This window comes from Talpa europaea, assembly GCF_964194135.1.
Source record: "Talpa europaea genome assembly, chromosome: 4".
In the NCBI taxonomy this organism is placed as follows: Eukaryota; Metazoa; Chordata; class Mammalia; order Eulipotyphla; family Talpidae; genus Talpa; species Talpa europaea.
The window spans coordinates 73,005,295-73,019,760 of NC_140070.1; the positions used below are offsets into that span (position 1 = coordinate 73,005,295).

Below are 14,466 nucleotides of genomic sequence, written 5' to 3' on the forward strand. Positions count from 1 at the left end.
ACCTCTCCTGTCTTTCCCACTGCTCCCCTTGGCGGTGTGTTTCGTCAGTCTGCCTGTTCTGTTCCCCACTCTGTCTCTGGTGGGTCCTCTCACTGTCCCGTGCATCTGGCCTGCACCCAGTTCTTTATAAATAAAACACATCTTTAAAAATAAATCACATAGAAGATATGTCAAGCTTTTTAGATGACTAAAGTTCTTTTATCCCCTTCTCCTTCTATTCCTTCTTCATCCTCACATTTTTCTTCTAACAGCATTTTGAAAGGGTGAAAATATTCTTAGCTCTGGGCCATATAAAGCATGCTTCTTAAACTTCAATGTGCATACACATCCTTGGAGGATCTTGTTAAAATGCAGATTCTGATTCTGTGGGTCTTGGGTTGGTCCTTGGATGTTGTATTTCTTAATATGCCCTTGGCTATTAAAGCTCTTGATGTTGAACTCTTTCCTGGCACTCTATGTGATGAACAGCCCCCTCTGCTGTTAGCATCTGAATCCCCAATGTCTGACCCGCAGCTGTCTTTTTTATTTTTGTTTTTTTTTAAATCAAAATTATAGGGTTGTTTTGGTTCAGTAATGAAAAATAACTGGTAGCTTATTGGACCTTAAGACCCCAGACATCTTTGGAAATTTGAGGAAAGCTATGGTTCCCATCATTACTCTTTTCTGCCTACGGAGGAATACCTCTTTCAGAGGGTTCTGGGAACTACCTAAAACTGCTTCATCTTAATTGTTACTGCTATATCTGTGTACTTTCTGAACATAAGGAGCTCAGGGTTTATTCCTTCACTTTTAATGGCATGCTAACATTTAAATTATAGCTGTATTTTTACATATCCATCTCAGCCACCTGGCTGGTAAAACCTTTCAACTTTATTGTATAACCTATTGGCTGTTGTTGACCTGATCATTACATTTAAACTTATAAATGAAGGAAATTTCCTAACTGTTGGCATAAGTGAACACAGATTTTTGCAATGCCATATAGTAAATTTATTCACAGTGCTATTACTCATCACTTTGAGAAAATTGTTTTATCAAAATATAGTTTATATGCACCCTATGTCATATCTTTTTATTGCATGCATGGAGTTATACAACCATCATCATAATCAATTTTAGAATACATACATTCTTTGCTTTTGAAAAATTAATATCATGTCACTTTGTTTTTACAAAAGGCCTACCTTAAGACCTGTTCTGCTAACTGAAAAAAAAAAAAATCCGGAATGTATGTTTGCTTTTCTGGCAAAAGTAAAAAAAGCAAAAATATTGTCAATGTCTGATTTGCAGCTGCTTAGTAAAGACAGTGCATATCCCAAGGAATGAGATTTGCATTATCAAGTTCCTTCCCCAGGGACTGTATCTTACAGGCTTTGTATTTATCATTTCATTCTTGCTTTTACAATCTGTTAATTCTGTTTTAGGTTTTTTTGTGTGGCTTGTGATGGCTTGGTATGCTATTTTTTAGGTGTTGGGACACTGAAATATAAATGGTAATTGCTTCTTTGTGTTACATCATTTTGGCATAAGAAAGTTTTCATATTCATGCCATACTTTTGATTTGGGGGAAACCTGTAGTTTCACCACTACCCCATCCCAAAAGATTACCTAGTCCTCCTTAATTCCTCAGCACCATGGGACACCATAGGCAACCATAAATCTATTTTGTATCTCTGTGAATTTTCCTCTTCTGGACCTTTCACATAAATGTAATCAAACATAATGCTGTCTTGTTTGAAAGAAACTAGTTTTTTTTTTTTTTCACTGAGTATACTGTATTCAAGTATCATCCATGCTATTCTGTGTGTCATTCCTTTTTATTGCCCAGTTCCATTCTGTGGATATACCACATTTATTTATCCATTTTTCATTTCATGTCGGTTCTTTCCTTTTTTTGTTATTATAAATAATGCTGCTATGAATATTACATTGTATTTATGTGCAAGTTTTGTAGAGACACAATATTTCTTTTTTTTTTTTTTGACTGCAATTGCTAGATTATGTGTTAATTCCAAAAGTGAATTTCCAAAGTGGTTGCATCACTTTCCATCCTCTAGCAATATGAGGCTTTCAATATTTCCTGTACCTCTAAAATTCTTTTATTTTACATTTTTTGATTATTTCCATTCTAGTGGGTGACAAATATATCTCATTATGGTTTTTATTTGAATTTTAAGGATGTTGAGCAACTTTTCATGTGCTTACTGTCATTTATCTAACCTTTGCAGGCAAATGTCTGTTCAAATGCTTTACCCAGTTTAAATTAGTTATTGTATATTTTTGTTGAATTACACATTTTTATATATTGTAAAGTCATCTATCAGCTATAATATTTGCAAATATCTTTTTTAAATTTTTTTTTCAATTTTAAATACTTTTTTCAGGCATATTTAAATTTGAGGAAGTTCAATTTATCTATTATTTAATTTATCACTTGTCTTTTTGGTATCATATCCAAGAAGGGGTTTTTTTTTTTTTTAATCTAATTCATGGTCATGAAAATTTGCTCCTGTGATTTCTTCTAATTGTTTGATTGTTTTACCACTTACTTTTAGATTGTAGATGTTGTTTAAAAGTTTTTGTATTAGTGGGAATAAAATTACTAAAAGAATATACAAATGTGGCAACACTGGAATAGTATACCTATGTTATAGTGATAATGAGTAAAATTCTCAGAGTACTTATGGGGCATGCTAGAGTCTAAATCTTATTCCTAAATGATTTATGTATTTGCCTCCTATTATTTAGAAGTTTTAATTATAAATATTTTTCTCTTATCATTATGCAATATTTTATATTTATTATCTAGCAATGTAGGAAATTATTTTATATATAAATGACTCTCTAGTAACATGGACAATTAGCTAGTTTCATTTTAATAGTAGCACAAGATTGGGAATTGAGGAAATATGAAACATTGCATATAGGAGATTAGAGAAGAACAAGGTGATATCAAAACATGATGATTGTGGCTTACCATATGCCTATTACATAGAAAGTGACATAGAACATTTGATGAATTTTAGGAACACCGTCTATGGCTATGAGTCCAGATCTTTACATTGGGAATATGTTTCTGACTTGAAAATTATTTTCAAACAATCATATTTACATATTCTGAAATCTCTTTTGATTATTACTTTGGACATAATTCTTATTTATACATTTTTAAATTCCTCACTTACTTTAGAGACTTAATATTTAACAATATGTAACCTGTGTTATTGTGATGCAAAATGCAATTGCTTGTTCATGTTTCAGTGCTTTGGGTCTTCGAAAGATTTTTTTTTTTTTTAATTCTGACCTGTGTACTCTAAATTACTCTTGTTCTAGTTACCTGTCATTTGTAATATATAAGTACCTTTTTGGTTGGATCTGATGAGATAACAAATGGTAATTAGCAACCTTTAAAAGTTAATCCTCTTCAGAAAAGAGAATGTTCATTCACTCTCAAATTAAGCTTCCTTTATTAAATTAAAATATTCATTTAATATTAATATTGAAAGTAAATTGGAATAATATTGAGGAGTAAATACTACTTGTGTTTATCGAGTAGAAATAGGATAGTTATCTCTCAGCATCTCCTCTTGATTTATTTTAGCAGCTGGTAGGACCTTTTCGCAAATACTGGTCCTTGACACCTTATAAACTAAAAATATTCAAAACAAAACATAATGCAAAAATGTCATCTTCAAATACCAAGAGCTCCTTCTTTACCTATTTTGTATGACCCTTACTGACATTGCTTTCATTGTCGTCACAAGGAAGTCATTGGTGGCTATCACTCTTCTGACTATATGGTGATATGCCAAATTCTGTCAAGAGTTCATTTTATAACATGCCATTTATCATTCTCCTTTTTTTCTACCTGAAGTGTCATTTACCAACAGGTTCTGTTCATTGTTCTCTGGGATATTTACATAACACTCAACTATCTTTTTGCCTCCTTTGCTATCTCTCTTTTACACAGCATACAAAACAACCTTTCTTACACACAGATGGCCATGTCAGTGCCCCCTCAAATTCTGTTGGCCATGTGGACCAAAAGTCACACTCCTCAGCACTGTACTTTAAAAGCCCCCTTTTCTCTGGCCCTAGGATTATATTTTGCCCTTACCTGCCACATCAAGAGGACACTTATGATGAAATGTTTTATACAGGTATTTTCATTTCATTGTGCTTTTGCTCATGATGTTTCTTTAATCTGAATGCTCTCCTTTGTTGACAATTTAAATGCCACAATTTTGGGGAGAAGGATCTTATTATGGTCTAGTTAAAGTTAAACTTCCCTCCCTGTTTTCCTATAAGGCATTTTTGAACCTCCATACATGACTTATTTAATTTTAATATAGTGAGTTATGCTTGAGTTCCTCATCTGACACTCCAAAATAGAAATTCTGCTGCTTCTGCTTAGTTTTGTATCCCTGGACAACGGATGCTATTGTCTAACCTTCCTCCTCTATTAAATTACTTTAATATTTGTACACAAGTTTCAGGTCTCTTTTAATGCTAAATCTGATGGTGTAGCACTAGCATTATAAATAGCATCTCTGTGTGTTTTATGCGTTTGCCTGCTTGACTTTCTCTTTGAGTAGAGAGTATGCACTTTGAAGACAGAAAATTAATCTTACTCATCTTAGTACCCATTCTAACATACTGGTTCCAGAAGAAAATCGCATGCCCTCACTTTTTCTTGCCATGATTCATGAAGGATGTTAACTCACTCACTGGAATTATATCAATTTATTGCGATATTTTCTCATTCCATAAGGGACATGGGAAGACTTAAGTGGTGCATAAAGAACAGAAGAGTGAAACATAAATAAAATAGTAGTTAGTACATTTTGAATAATTAAAAAGAGTAATTTCACCAGTATGAACCATGATGAGACAAAAGCTACAGATAAGGAATGTTAAAGCTCGTTTCATTCTGTTTTATTTTGTAGGATCCCGTCTTCGCCAGGAAGACTTTCCCCCACGAATTGTGGAGCATCCTTCCGACGTCATCGTCTCTAAGGGAGAGCCCACCACTTTGAATTGTAAGGCCGAGGGCCGGCCCACTCCCACCATTGAGTGGTACAAGGATGGTGAGCGGGTGGAGACCGACAAGGATGATCCCCGGTCCCACAGGATGCTTCTGCCCAGCGGGTCCTTATTCTTCTTGCGCATTGTGCATGGACGCCGCAGTAAACCCGATGAAGGAAGCTACGTTTGTGTTGCAAGGAACTATCTTGGTGAAGCAGTGAGCCGAAATGCGTCTCTGGAAGTGGCATGTAAGTGATCATAATGAGCCTGGTAAATGGCAGGCACATTTACTTTGATTTATTTTTAGTAAGCATTGATTCATTCCCATAAATGCTTAATATCTAAAGAAGAAAACAATCAACACACTGAATAATTTTACTTTGCCTTCTCCAAAGAAAGCTGGTCAAAATAATGTCAAGCCAGGGTGTTGGAATGCATTTATTCATATTGAAGCAATGCAGAGATTGTGCTATTACATTAAAGTGAAGTGGCAATGGTGTCAGTCATGTTTAAAATTTGAATTATTAATAGGAGATATAATCAAGTTTCAAAGTGTTAAATGCAAAGTTTGTGTGTGACATGGCATACACAAGACATAAATTCAATATTATACATATACATATACCTATTCATATATAAGTATTATATATAGCATTATATTGTGTGTTATATATTATATCTATTTCTGAATCTAACTTTTGTCAGGCAACTTTATAAGGAGAATGCTTTCTAGGCTATATTAACTCTTACCTCCTGGCTGAGTTTAGGAATCTTTATCCTCGTTATTCTAGGGGAATTAACAACAAAACAAAATCATCATTGAAGAGACTAGGAACAAAATGTTGATATGTAGGAGGGTCTTACTCAGTATTGGTAAATAATAATATCTAAGCATTGGCCCGGCCTCTGGCATTTTGTAATATATATTTTTATTAATCAGTTCAATTTCGCTAGAAAATCAACACATCAGTGCTTTGCATCTATTTGAACATCTCTACCCTAACTTCTTGGACCTTTCTTAGAACAAATTAAAATAAACAACAGAGTTTGTTTCTTGTTTATAGATGAGGATTTGGTGCCATAATTTAAACAGTAACTACTAACCCTGCGGTCCATTTTTAACATCTTTTTTGAAGAAACACTTTATGTAGGATTAATGTGCATAAGAGGGCAACAATCCTCCCTCTCCTGATTGCCCTACCCCATGCCAATTTGTACCTTTAAAGTTTCTGGCTGTACATGGAAAGTCTTCATAGATGAGAAAATTGGGGACATTCAGGTTGGTGAACCATTTCTCTGGCGGGGGAAGAGAGTGAAAATAATAACACATTGTCTCAAATCTTCAATTAAAGTTGATACTTGTATTCTCATACCATAAGATACCACATTAGATGAACAAAAGTGGTCTACATTGTGTAATTGTGTAGTGAAGTTTTCAACAATATATCATTATCTTTGCACATGAAAACATCCCTTAATAAACATTTCCTATTCAGCTAGCCTAGTGAATGCTTTTGCTCTCAAGCATCAGTTTTTGATTTGTAGTTTGTACCAGGAAATCTGGTACACATCAATACTTAACATGTATAAATCAGATAGGAAAAGTCTATAATAATCCTAAAACTCAAAACTGTTATGTGAAATACCTTGAGCTATAAGCTTTAGAACTTTAACTAGCAATGCCATTTTTCACTGACTAGGCAATTTCATTTTTATAATTTCAGAAAACAATTAAATTCAGTTTAAGGAAATTTTAAATGTATACAAAACTTAAAGAATGAAAAATATTTCCAACAGTACTGTTTTAATTTTGAAAAATCTTATTCTAGAACTTCTCAAACTTACTGAGAAGCTTTTCTCTTACTTTTCCACCAATCTTTCATAATACATATATCGCTTATCCAATTTTATAGATAAAATAAAACCCATTATGGTTAAATGACCAAGACTTACATAATACTTAATGAAAAATTCAATATCACATTGCAATTCTTCTAATTTTTAGTTTTAGGGCATTGTTCCGTATTTGGAAAAACACTCTAAATAAATCTGACCTACTTTATATAAATAAAAAAATTAAGACATTTTCACTAAAATTATTTTCTATCTACTTAGGAGAAAGTAACTCTTTAATCCTTAACTAAATTTTCTTCTCAGTATTAGAGTTTATATAAATGACAATAATTTTATTGTTGAGCAGTTATAATCTTACTTTGTTTCTGAACCTTATATTTGTTATAGCTGTTCCCAGCACATATGAAATTTTCACTTTTATTCAGTCTTAATATTTTCTCTCTTTCCTAATTGCATCATTAATAGTGAATCAAACTGATTTAGGAGGAATATTTTAAACCATGAATTTTTTTTGCGTGTAATATGACAATAGCATTTTTTGAATTTTTAAATAAATGAGCTTTGAGAAATGCTAAAAATACTTCTGACCTAGAGAGGATGGCAAGAAGGCTTTCAAATTGGATTTAGCTAGTGAATAAAATCCTTTCTTCTAATGCCATGTCAACAGTTCATGTCATTTGAAACAATACAAGATCAAATAATGTCCATTTATATGCTACTCATCTTTTTTGCATTAGCTCAGCAGTCTTTTTTCTTATGAAAAATATTAATATAGAAATTTGGGTCAAAGCATGACAATTTTTCAACACTATTAGTAACAAAGATCTATTTTTATATAATGATAAGAGACATAGCTACAGAGTATATCAATGTCTGGCCTTCATATTTTCAAATACTTAACATAAATGTTCAGTTTTGCCACATCTATTTCTTCATCCATTAAAGGAAAGAATGGAAGTTTAAAAACACTGTATATTGGGAGAACTTCTGGTAGCTGGATATGAGGTTGGTGGACAGCTAAAGTTTGAAAGGTAGGCATGTGCTCAATCATAAAATCTAGACTTTTAGTATAAAATGAGAATCTTTGAAAGAGAATGGAAGATTGGGTTAAGTGGATGATGAGTGAAGTCAGATAGGAGTTAAGAGGCTGTCAGATAACTTAGAAAAGAGTATACATGTTAGACTATAAACTGAAAATACAGTGACTATTGAAAAGAGGAAATGGTTTGAATCATATTTAGAAATTACACATCATATTACTTTATGTTTGATTTTAGGTGTTTCTCAAATACTATTTTTTGGCAGAATAACAAGGTGTATAGTGCTACCATCCATGGTGAGAGCAGAAACAGGAGAAATAGGGTACTGGAAACAGGAAAGTGAAATCAGCTTTGACTGCTGTTGGTATTGTTTGACACCTTGAGATATACATGAGGTAAAATGATCTCGTTTTCTTTTTTAAGAAAAGCTATCTTTTTAGATAGCTTCTGGAATTGAGAAGAACGGTCTTTCCCAGATAGATATTGAAGCCATGGGATAGGTAGAATAGACATGGATGCCTAGTCAGACTTTCTGCAGGGTATGGGTAATAAGTGTTAGATCACTCCCATTGCTTGAAACACCAATATTTCATGATGGGCGAAGGAATGAGCTTTGAGGGGGGGAAAAAAAGAGAGCAAGGAATTGATTTTTTTTTTTTTAAGATTTATTTATTTATTTATTTATACAAGCACTGGGTACAGTCAGAAGCGCCGGGAGGGTGAGAGAATTCACCAGAGTCAGAGCAGGGAACAGAACAGGCAGACTGATGAAGTACAATGCTGAGGGGAGCAGTGGGCATGGCAGGAGAGGTCTGTGTGCCATGTGGGACCCTCGCTGGCAGCCGGGTATTGAACTGGTGCTGCAGAGGCTGCAGGCAGCTTCGCAGCCCAGCACTCAACCGCTGTGCCAACAGGGGAGGCTCAGAATTGATTTTAAGAAAAATAAAAAGTGGTTGGCTATGCAAATGACAGTGATAGTCAAGTAATAAATATCTGTGGGCTCTAGTGATGAAAGAAAGCCCAGCAGTTGAAGAATGAGTAGGTAGTGGCAATGGACTGGCTAATGCCCATTTTTTCAAGACGTTAGCTATGAATGGAGTGCGAGGGAATGAGAACAGGGTATCCCAGCCTCTGCTCTACTGATATTTGGGGTGGGGCAATTGTTTGTTTTAGGGACTGTACTGTGCCTTGTAGGATGTTCAGGAGCATCTCTGCCCTTTGCTCGTAAGATATCCACAAGATCTCCTTTACTCAACCAGAGTGTGACAACCAGAAATATGTCCAGGAGCTTCACAGTGCTCCCTAGAGGAGGGGATGCATCAAAGTCATGTGAGAACAACAGACCTGGCTGGTTCAGAGTATGTAGATGAATAGAAAACAAGTGTTGCAACTTTTATTGTGAAGGTATTATTGATTAAAACATGTAAATTTTTAATTTCCATTTTCTTTTTCTGGGTTTTTATTTTTTATTTTAAAAGTCTTGGTTTCTGCTTTTGTATGAAATGGGCAGTTTTACTGATAACATCTCTTTTGACAGTTTTTTACTATATTTGTTCTTTTTGTTTGTTTTTCTTTAGTATCTACTTCAGTTTTATGCAACAGAACTATACAGTGGAGAAAAACATATACAGGACTAATAATTTCAATGGAGACTTGAATCACTTATCTCATATTTGCCCCTGCCACACTCCCTCTTGATTTCTGTTAAAAAAGAAAAAAAAAAGCACAATTCAGAAAGTACTTTTGAATCACTTGACTTCAACAAAGATCTTTAGGTAAAAAGAATTTTTTACATATTTAGAAAACAGAATCACACGGTCCCAGCAAAGCACCTGGCACTGAAGAAGTTAATATGCAGTTTTCCAGTGGGACCACCAAGAGAGGCACGGTAGAGCTGCTGCAGATAGGATTTCAGTTTGAACACCGGTGCTCTCTGTGTTTGGAGCAGAAGGAGCACAGAGGTCCTCACACGGATTGTGGCTGCCTGTGATACAGCCCGAGTCCCTGGCAGCCCCTAGAGATAGCAGCTGTAGCCCCAGGTGGTAAATATATGACAGCAGCTTGATCTATCGACCAGGGTAAGAGGGGGTTCTGGCCTAAATGAAAATTCATGAAAAATTGATGAAGTCCCCAGATTATTTTTTCCGTTTCCTTTTCTCAGCACTATACCAATGCAGAGAGGGGAGATTAAATGAGGTGCTGAATGCTTTAGTGACAAGGGGGTTGTGGTTCAAAGGTCAGGGGTCACTGACGTTTTTTTTTTTTTTTTGGTCGCTTTCCTTACTTCTAAAGCAAAACACAGAAACTTTTCAGATAAGATGTGGTTTACCTTTGCTTTGATGACAATAAAGTGGCTAATATTTGAAAGTTAGCCTCTGATGCAACTACAAAAGGGAAAACAGATGTGATTCATAATTCAATTCAGGAACGAGAAATAGATTGAATTCCATGACTGCAGGGCAATTTCTTTCCTTTTTCTTTTTTCTTTCCCCCACCCCCGTGTTTCAAGACTCATGCTGCAAGAAAGTCATTTAGAGAAGGAAAAGGTCTTGCATTATTTATAGGTCACAGATTGCTAGAACAGCATAGCTATGGAACTCTCTACAAACATAATGATCCTGTTTGCTTTAAATCCCAAACTAAATTGATGTTTTATCTGTACAAGGAAGAGAGGTTACAGAAGTAGACTCACTTTAGTAGCAGAGGTCACAGGTGGCATTAAAAATGAACACAAGGTAAATTGTTTCTTGATATTTCTAAGTTAAAAATGTCATTTTTTTTCTTTTATTTTGACTGCAAATGAATGTTATCTAGACAAATACCTTTATACTTCATAAAGTTTAATTTATACTGGTAAATTAAATTTCAAAAAAGGTTGAAATATGAAGATAATTTTAAAATAGGTTTATTGAGATATAATTTGTCCATGTAAAATATACAGTTCAGTAGTTTTTAGGCTATTCACAGGGTTGTGCAACCAACACCACAGTCTAGTTTAGAACATTTCTGTCACTCCTATAGGAATTCCTGTACCCTTAAGTGGTCAATTACCATTGCCCTGAAGACCACTAGCCCAAACCTTAAGCAAACACTAAAATATGTTCTGTCCTTTTTATTTTTTCTGTCTTTATGCACTTGCCTATTATGGATATTTTATATAAATGAAATCATACAAATATGATCTTGTTTGACTAACTTATCATTAGTATATTGTTTTCAAACATCATTTTTGTTGCACATATTATTACTTCATTCCTTTATATTGCTGAATAAAATTTGTTTGTATGGATATATGCCATTTTATTGAGTTGCTTGTAGGTTGATGGACATTTGAGTTGTTTCCACATTTTGTTATGAATAATGAATATTTCTGTACAAGTTCTTCTAGGAGATGTGACTCCTTTTGGGTATTTTCTTGGGTATATATCTAGGGGTCAAAGCAGTCATATGGTAATTCTGTTTAATTTTTTTGAGGAACTTATGTGTAATTTTTAAGTGTAGATAAAACATTTGTTAGTGCCATTGGGTTACCTATATCCAACTCTTCTTGCAGTGGAAAGAACAACCCATGAACTTGAGTATATTCAATTGATATTATTGAATGACTAGCATGTTAAACTTCCTAGGTCATTATGTCCATATTTTAAGATAAGATTCAATTAATTAATAATAGGTAATAAATTATATGAAAATATTAATGGGCACAAAATCTTTCTTTGACCTACTCATTTAATTCCATGTGACATAAATTGAGAGAATAAATGCTGAAATCAGTTCTTCTTGTGAGTCTTCTAAGAGACCATCTTGACTTTAGCTCCAATTAAGTTGAATAATGCAATTTACATCTTTGTTTTCTGTCATTTTTATTTTTCCTGAAAACAGACAATACTCTAACTTCTTGGGACATGTAATTACCTTTTCTGGGAATAAGTATCACTGCCTTTCCTGTTTCCATGTTACATCATCTTCCAAATGCTATAAAGTTTTGTATTTCTTTTTTAATTTGAAAGATTTAAGATAGGAACTTAATGAATTACTATAAAGAAAATGGTTAAGTAAGTCCAGGACTAGGAAAAAGAGAACTTCCATTACACTACCATGACTTAACTAAAATAATCATATAAACAGATTTGTCCATTTCAGTTCCATGAGAGTAATCAGTCCAACCAGAACCAATATTCTTAGATTTTGATCAAAAAGAATATAGAAGAAACTAGTCCTTTTATAAGTCTTATTTGCATTTCTACAAATTTCAAGAGAGAATTAATAAATTTTTGGTAGAGAGGGGATGATACACCAACAGTTGAAAAATACTCATGTTCAAAGTTACACAGGCCATGGTGTAGGCTGATTTGTGCCCTCCATTTTCCTTTTACCTGTTGAAGTCCTAAATTCTAGTACCTCAGAATATGACTGCATTTGATTATGGGACCTCTAAAATGTGACACTTAGGATAGGAACCTAATCTGATATGACTAGTGTGCTTAAGAGAACAGGAAATGTGAACATACAAAGAGAAACCAGGGATGCCAATGACAGAAAAAGACTATGGAAGACATAGGGAGATGGTGGCAATTTGCAAGCCAAGAAGAGAAACTGCAGAATAAACTAAACCTTTATCTGGAAAATCCAGTCTCCAAATCTGTAAAAAAATAAAGTTCTGTTAAGCCACATAATAGATGGCATTTTGTTATAGCAGCCCTAACAAATTAACATAGGTCATTAATTGTACAACAAGAGTAACATCTAGTAAAAGATTATATTAAGAAGAAAGTAGTGATGAGAATCAAATATTGTTTGCTGTCTGTGAATTTTGTCCTCCTCTGATCCACAATACTGGTCCAGGACTGTTCTAAAAAAAAAATCTGTAAACTTAATTGAATATATTATGCACCATGAGTAATATAAGTATTGAGGAATCAGTCTAAAACATCTTTAACTAGAAACAAATGAGAGAAGCAAATATTTTTATACCTGAGAACAGATGACCCTAGGGGGTATATGTTTGTGTGTAATATCCATGTCTGCCTTACTTGGGATGTTTAATTTTATGATACCCCAAACTCTTTCAAATACAGATCTTTCCTTTAATCTTTACAAATGAAGGTGTGAAATTGCTATTTTTGGGGAACATGTTTGAACTTATCATCAACTTAAATATGCATAAAGATCTATTTTGATATTAGGTTTCAGTTGATTGAATTAACTATGTCCAATCCCTCTCTCAGTACAAGTTTCAATCTGTCATTCACTCAAGTCAGACTGAATTAACTCTGATACCAGGGGCAGCACAAAATGAAACAACATTTTGATATCCTTCACTTTTTTCTTTAATTTTATTTATTTATTTTTAAAGATTTATTTATTTATACAAGCACTGGGTACAGTCAGAAGCATGGGAGGGGGAGAGAATTCACCAGAGCCAGAGAAGGGAGCAGAGCAGGCAGAAGGACCGAAGTACACTGCTGAGGGGAGCAGCTGGCACCCTCCTCCCGTGGCCGGGGAGCAGTCGGAGATCGAACCGGTGCTACAGAGGCTGTGGGAAGCTTTGCAACCCAGCGCTGAAGCACTGTGCCACAGGGGAAGGCCCTGATATTCTTCACTTTAAAGGGATTATTTCCCAAAACAAAATAATCCTGAGCTCTGTAAATATGTAAATTTTATTCATGGAATGGCAGACAAAACTATTGTGATTCTAAGGTGTGTCAAGACAGAACATGTCTTGTTTTCAATCCCAGAAGTGTTTTTTTTAAAGATTTATTTGTTTATTTTATACAAGAACTGGGGCACAGGTCAGAAGCTTGTGAGGGTGAGAGAATTTGCCAGAGCGGGGAGCAAAAAGGCAGACATACTGAAAGCGCTGCTGAGGGGAGCAGTGGGCGAGACTGGAGAGGTCTGCTGTGTCATGTGGGGTTCTCCCTGGCTGGCGGGGAATTGAACCGGTGCTGCAGAGGTTGCTGGCAGCTTCACAGCATGGCACTCAAATGCTGCACCACCAGGGAGGCCCCCAAAAGTGTTTTTAAGATAAATTTAATAAATTTAATGAAACAACTTTCAAGGTTTTCCCATCTATACTCCTTTAATTTCCTATATTTTAAGTGATGTGCAAATATAAGTTTTTTGAAAGCATTTATAGGTACTTAGTATCTATATTTAAGATATTTAGAATACCTAATTTTATGCTGCAATGTGTATGCTTTTTTCCCAAGATTTGTGTTTCATCAGAATGACAGGTCTTCAATTTTCTTTCTTTTTTTTAAATTTTATTTTTGTGTGGAAAAACTGGGGTGTAGATCAGAGGTACGGGTGTAGGTGGTGAGAGTATTCATCAGAGACAGTGAGGAGCAGAATAGGTGGATCTACTGAAATGAACTGCTGAGGGGAGCAGTGGGCGGGGCCGGAGAGGTCTACTGCACCATATGTAGGTAGCTCCCTTGTTGGGGATCGAACTGAGAACCTATCAGTGACAGTGCTGAGACTTAACCCCTAGGCTACCAGGGAGGCCCTTGGTTTTTTTGGATTGAATTTGTTTTTCATAATTATAATA

At 34.6% G+C, this 14,466-nt stretch overlaps 1 protein-coding gene across 1 annotated transcript in view; it reads left to right on the forward strand.

Moving 5' to 3' along the window:
• Positions 1 to 14,466, forward strand: part of ROBO2 (roundabout guidance receptor 2) — a gene marked incomplete at both ends in the record, with an annotated part of 564,315 nt that overhangs the window by 57,520 nt on the left and 492,329 nt on the right. Inside the window, one exon of the mRNA XM_084232633.1 lies at positions 4,947 to 5,273. Within this exon, the coding sequence (XP_084088759.1) occupies positions 4,947 to 5,273 (327 nt within the window). The remainder of the gene's footprint in view (positions 1 to 4,946; positions 5,274 to 14,466) is intronic.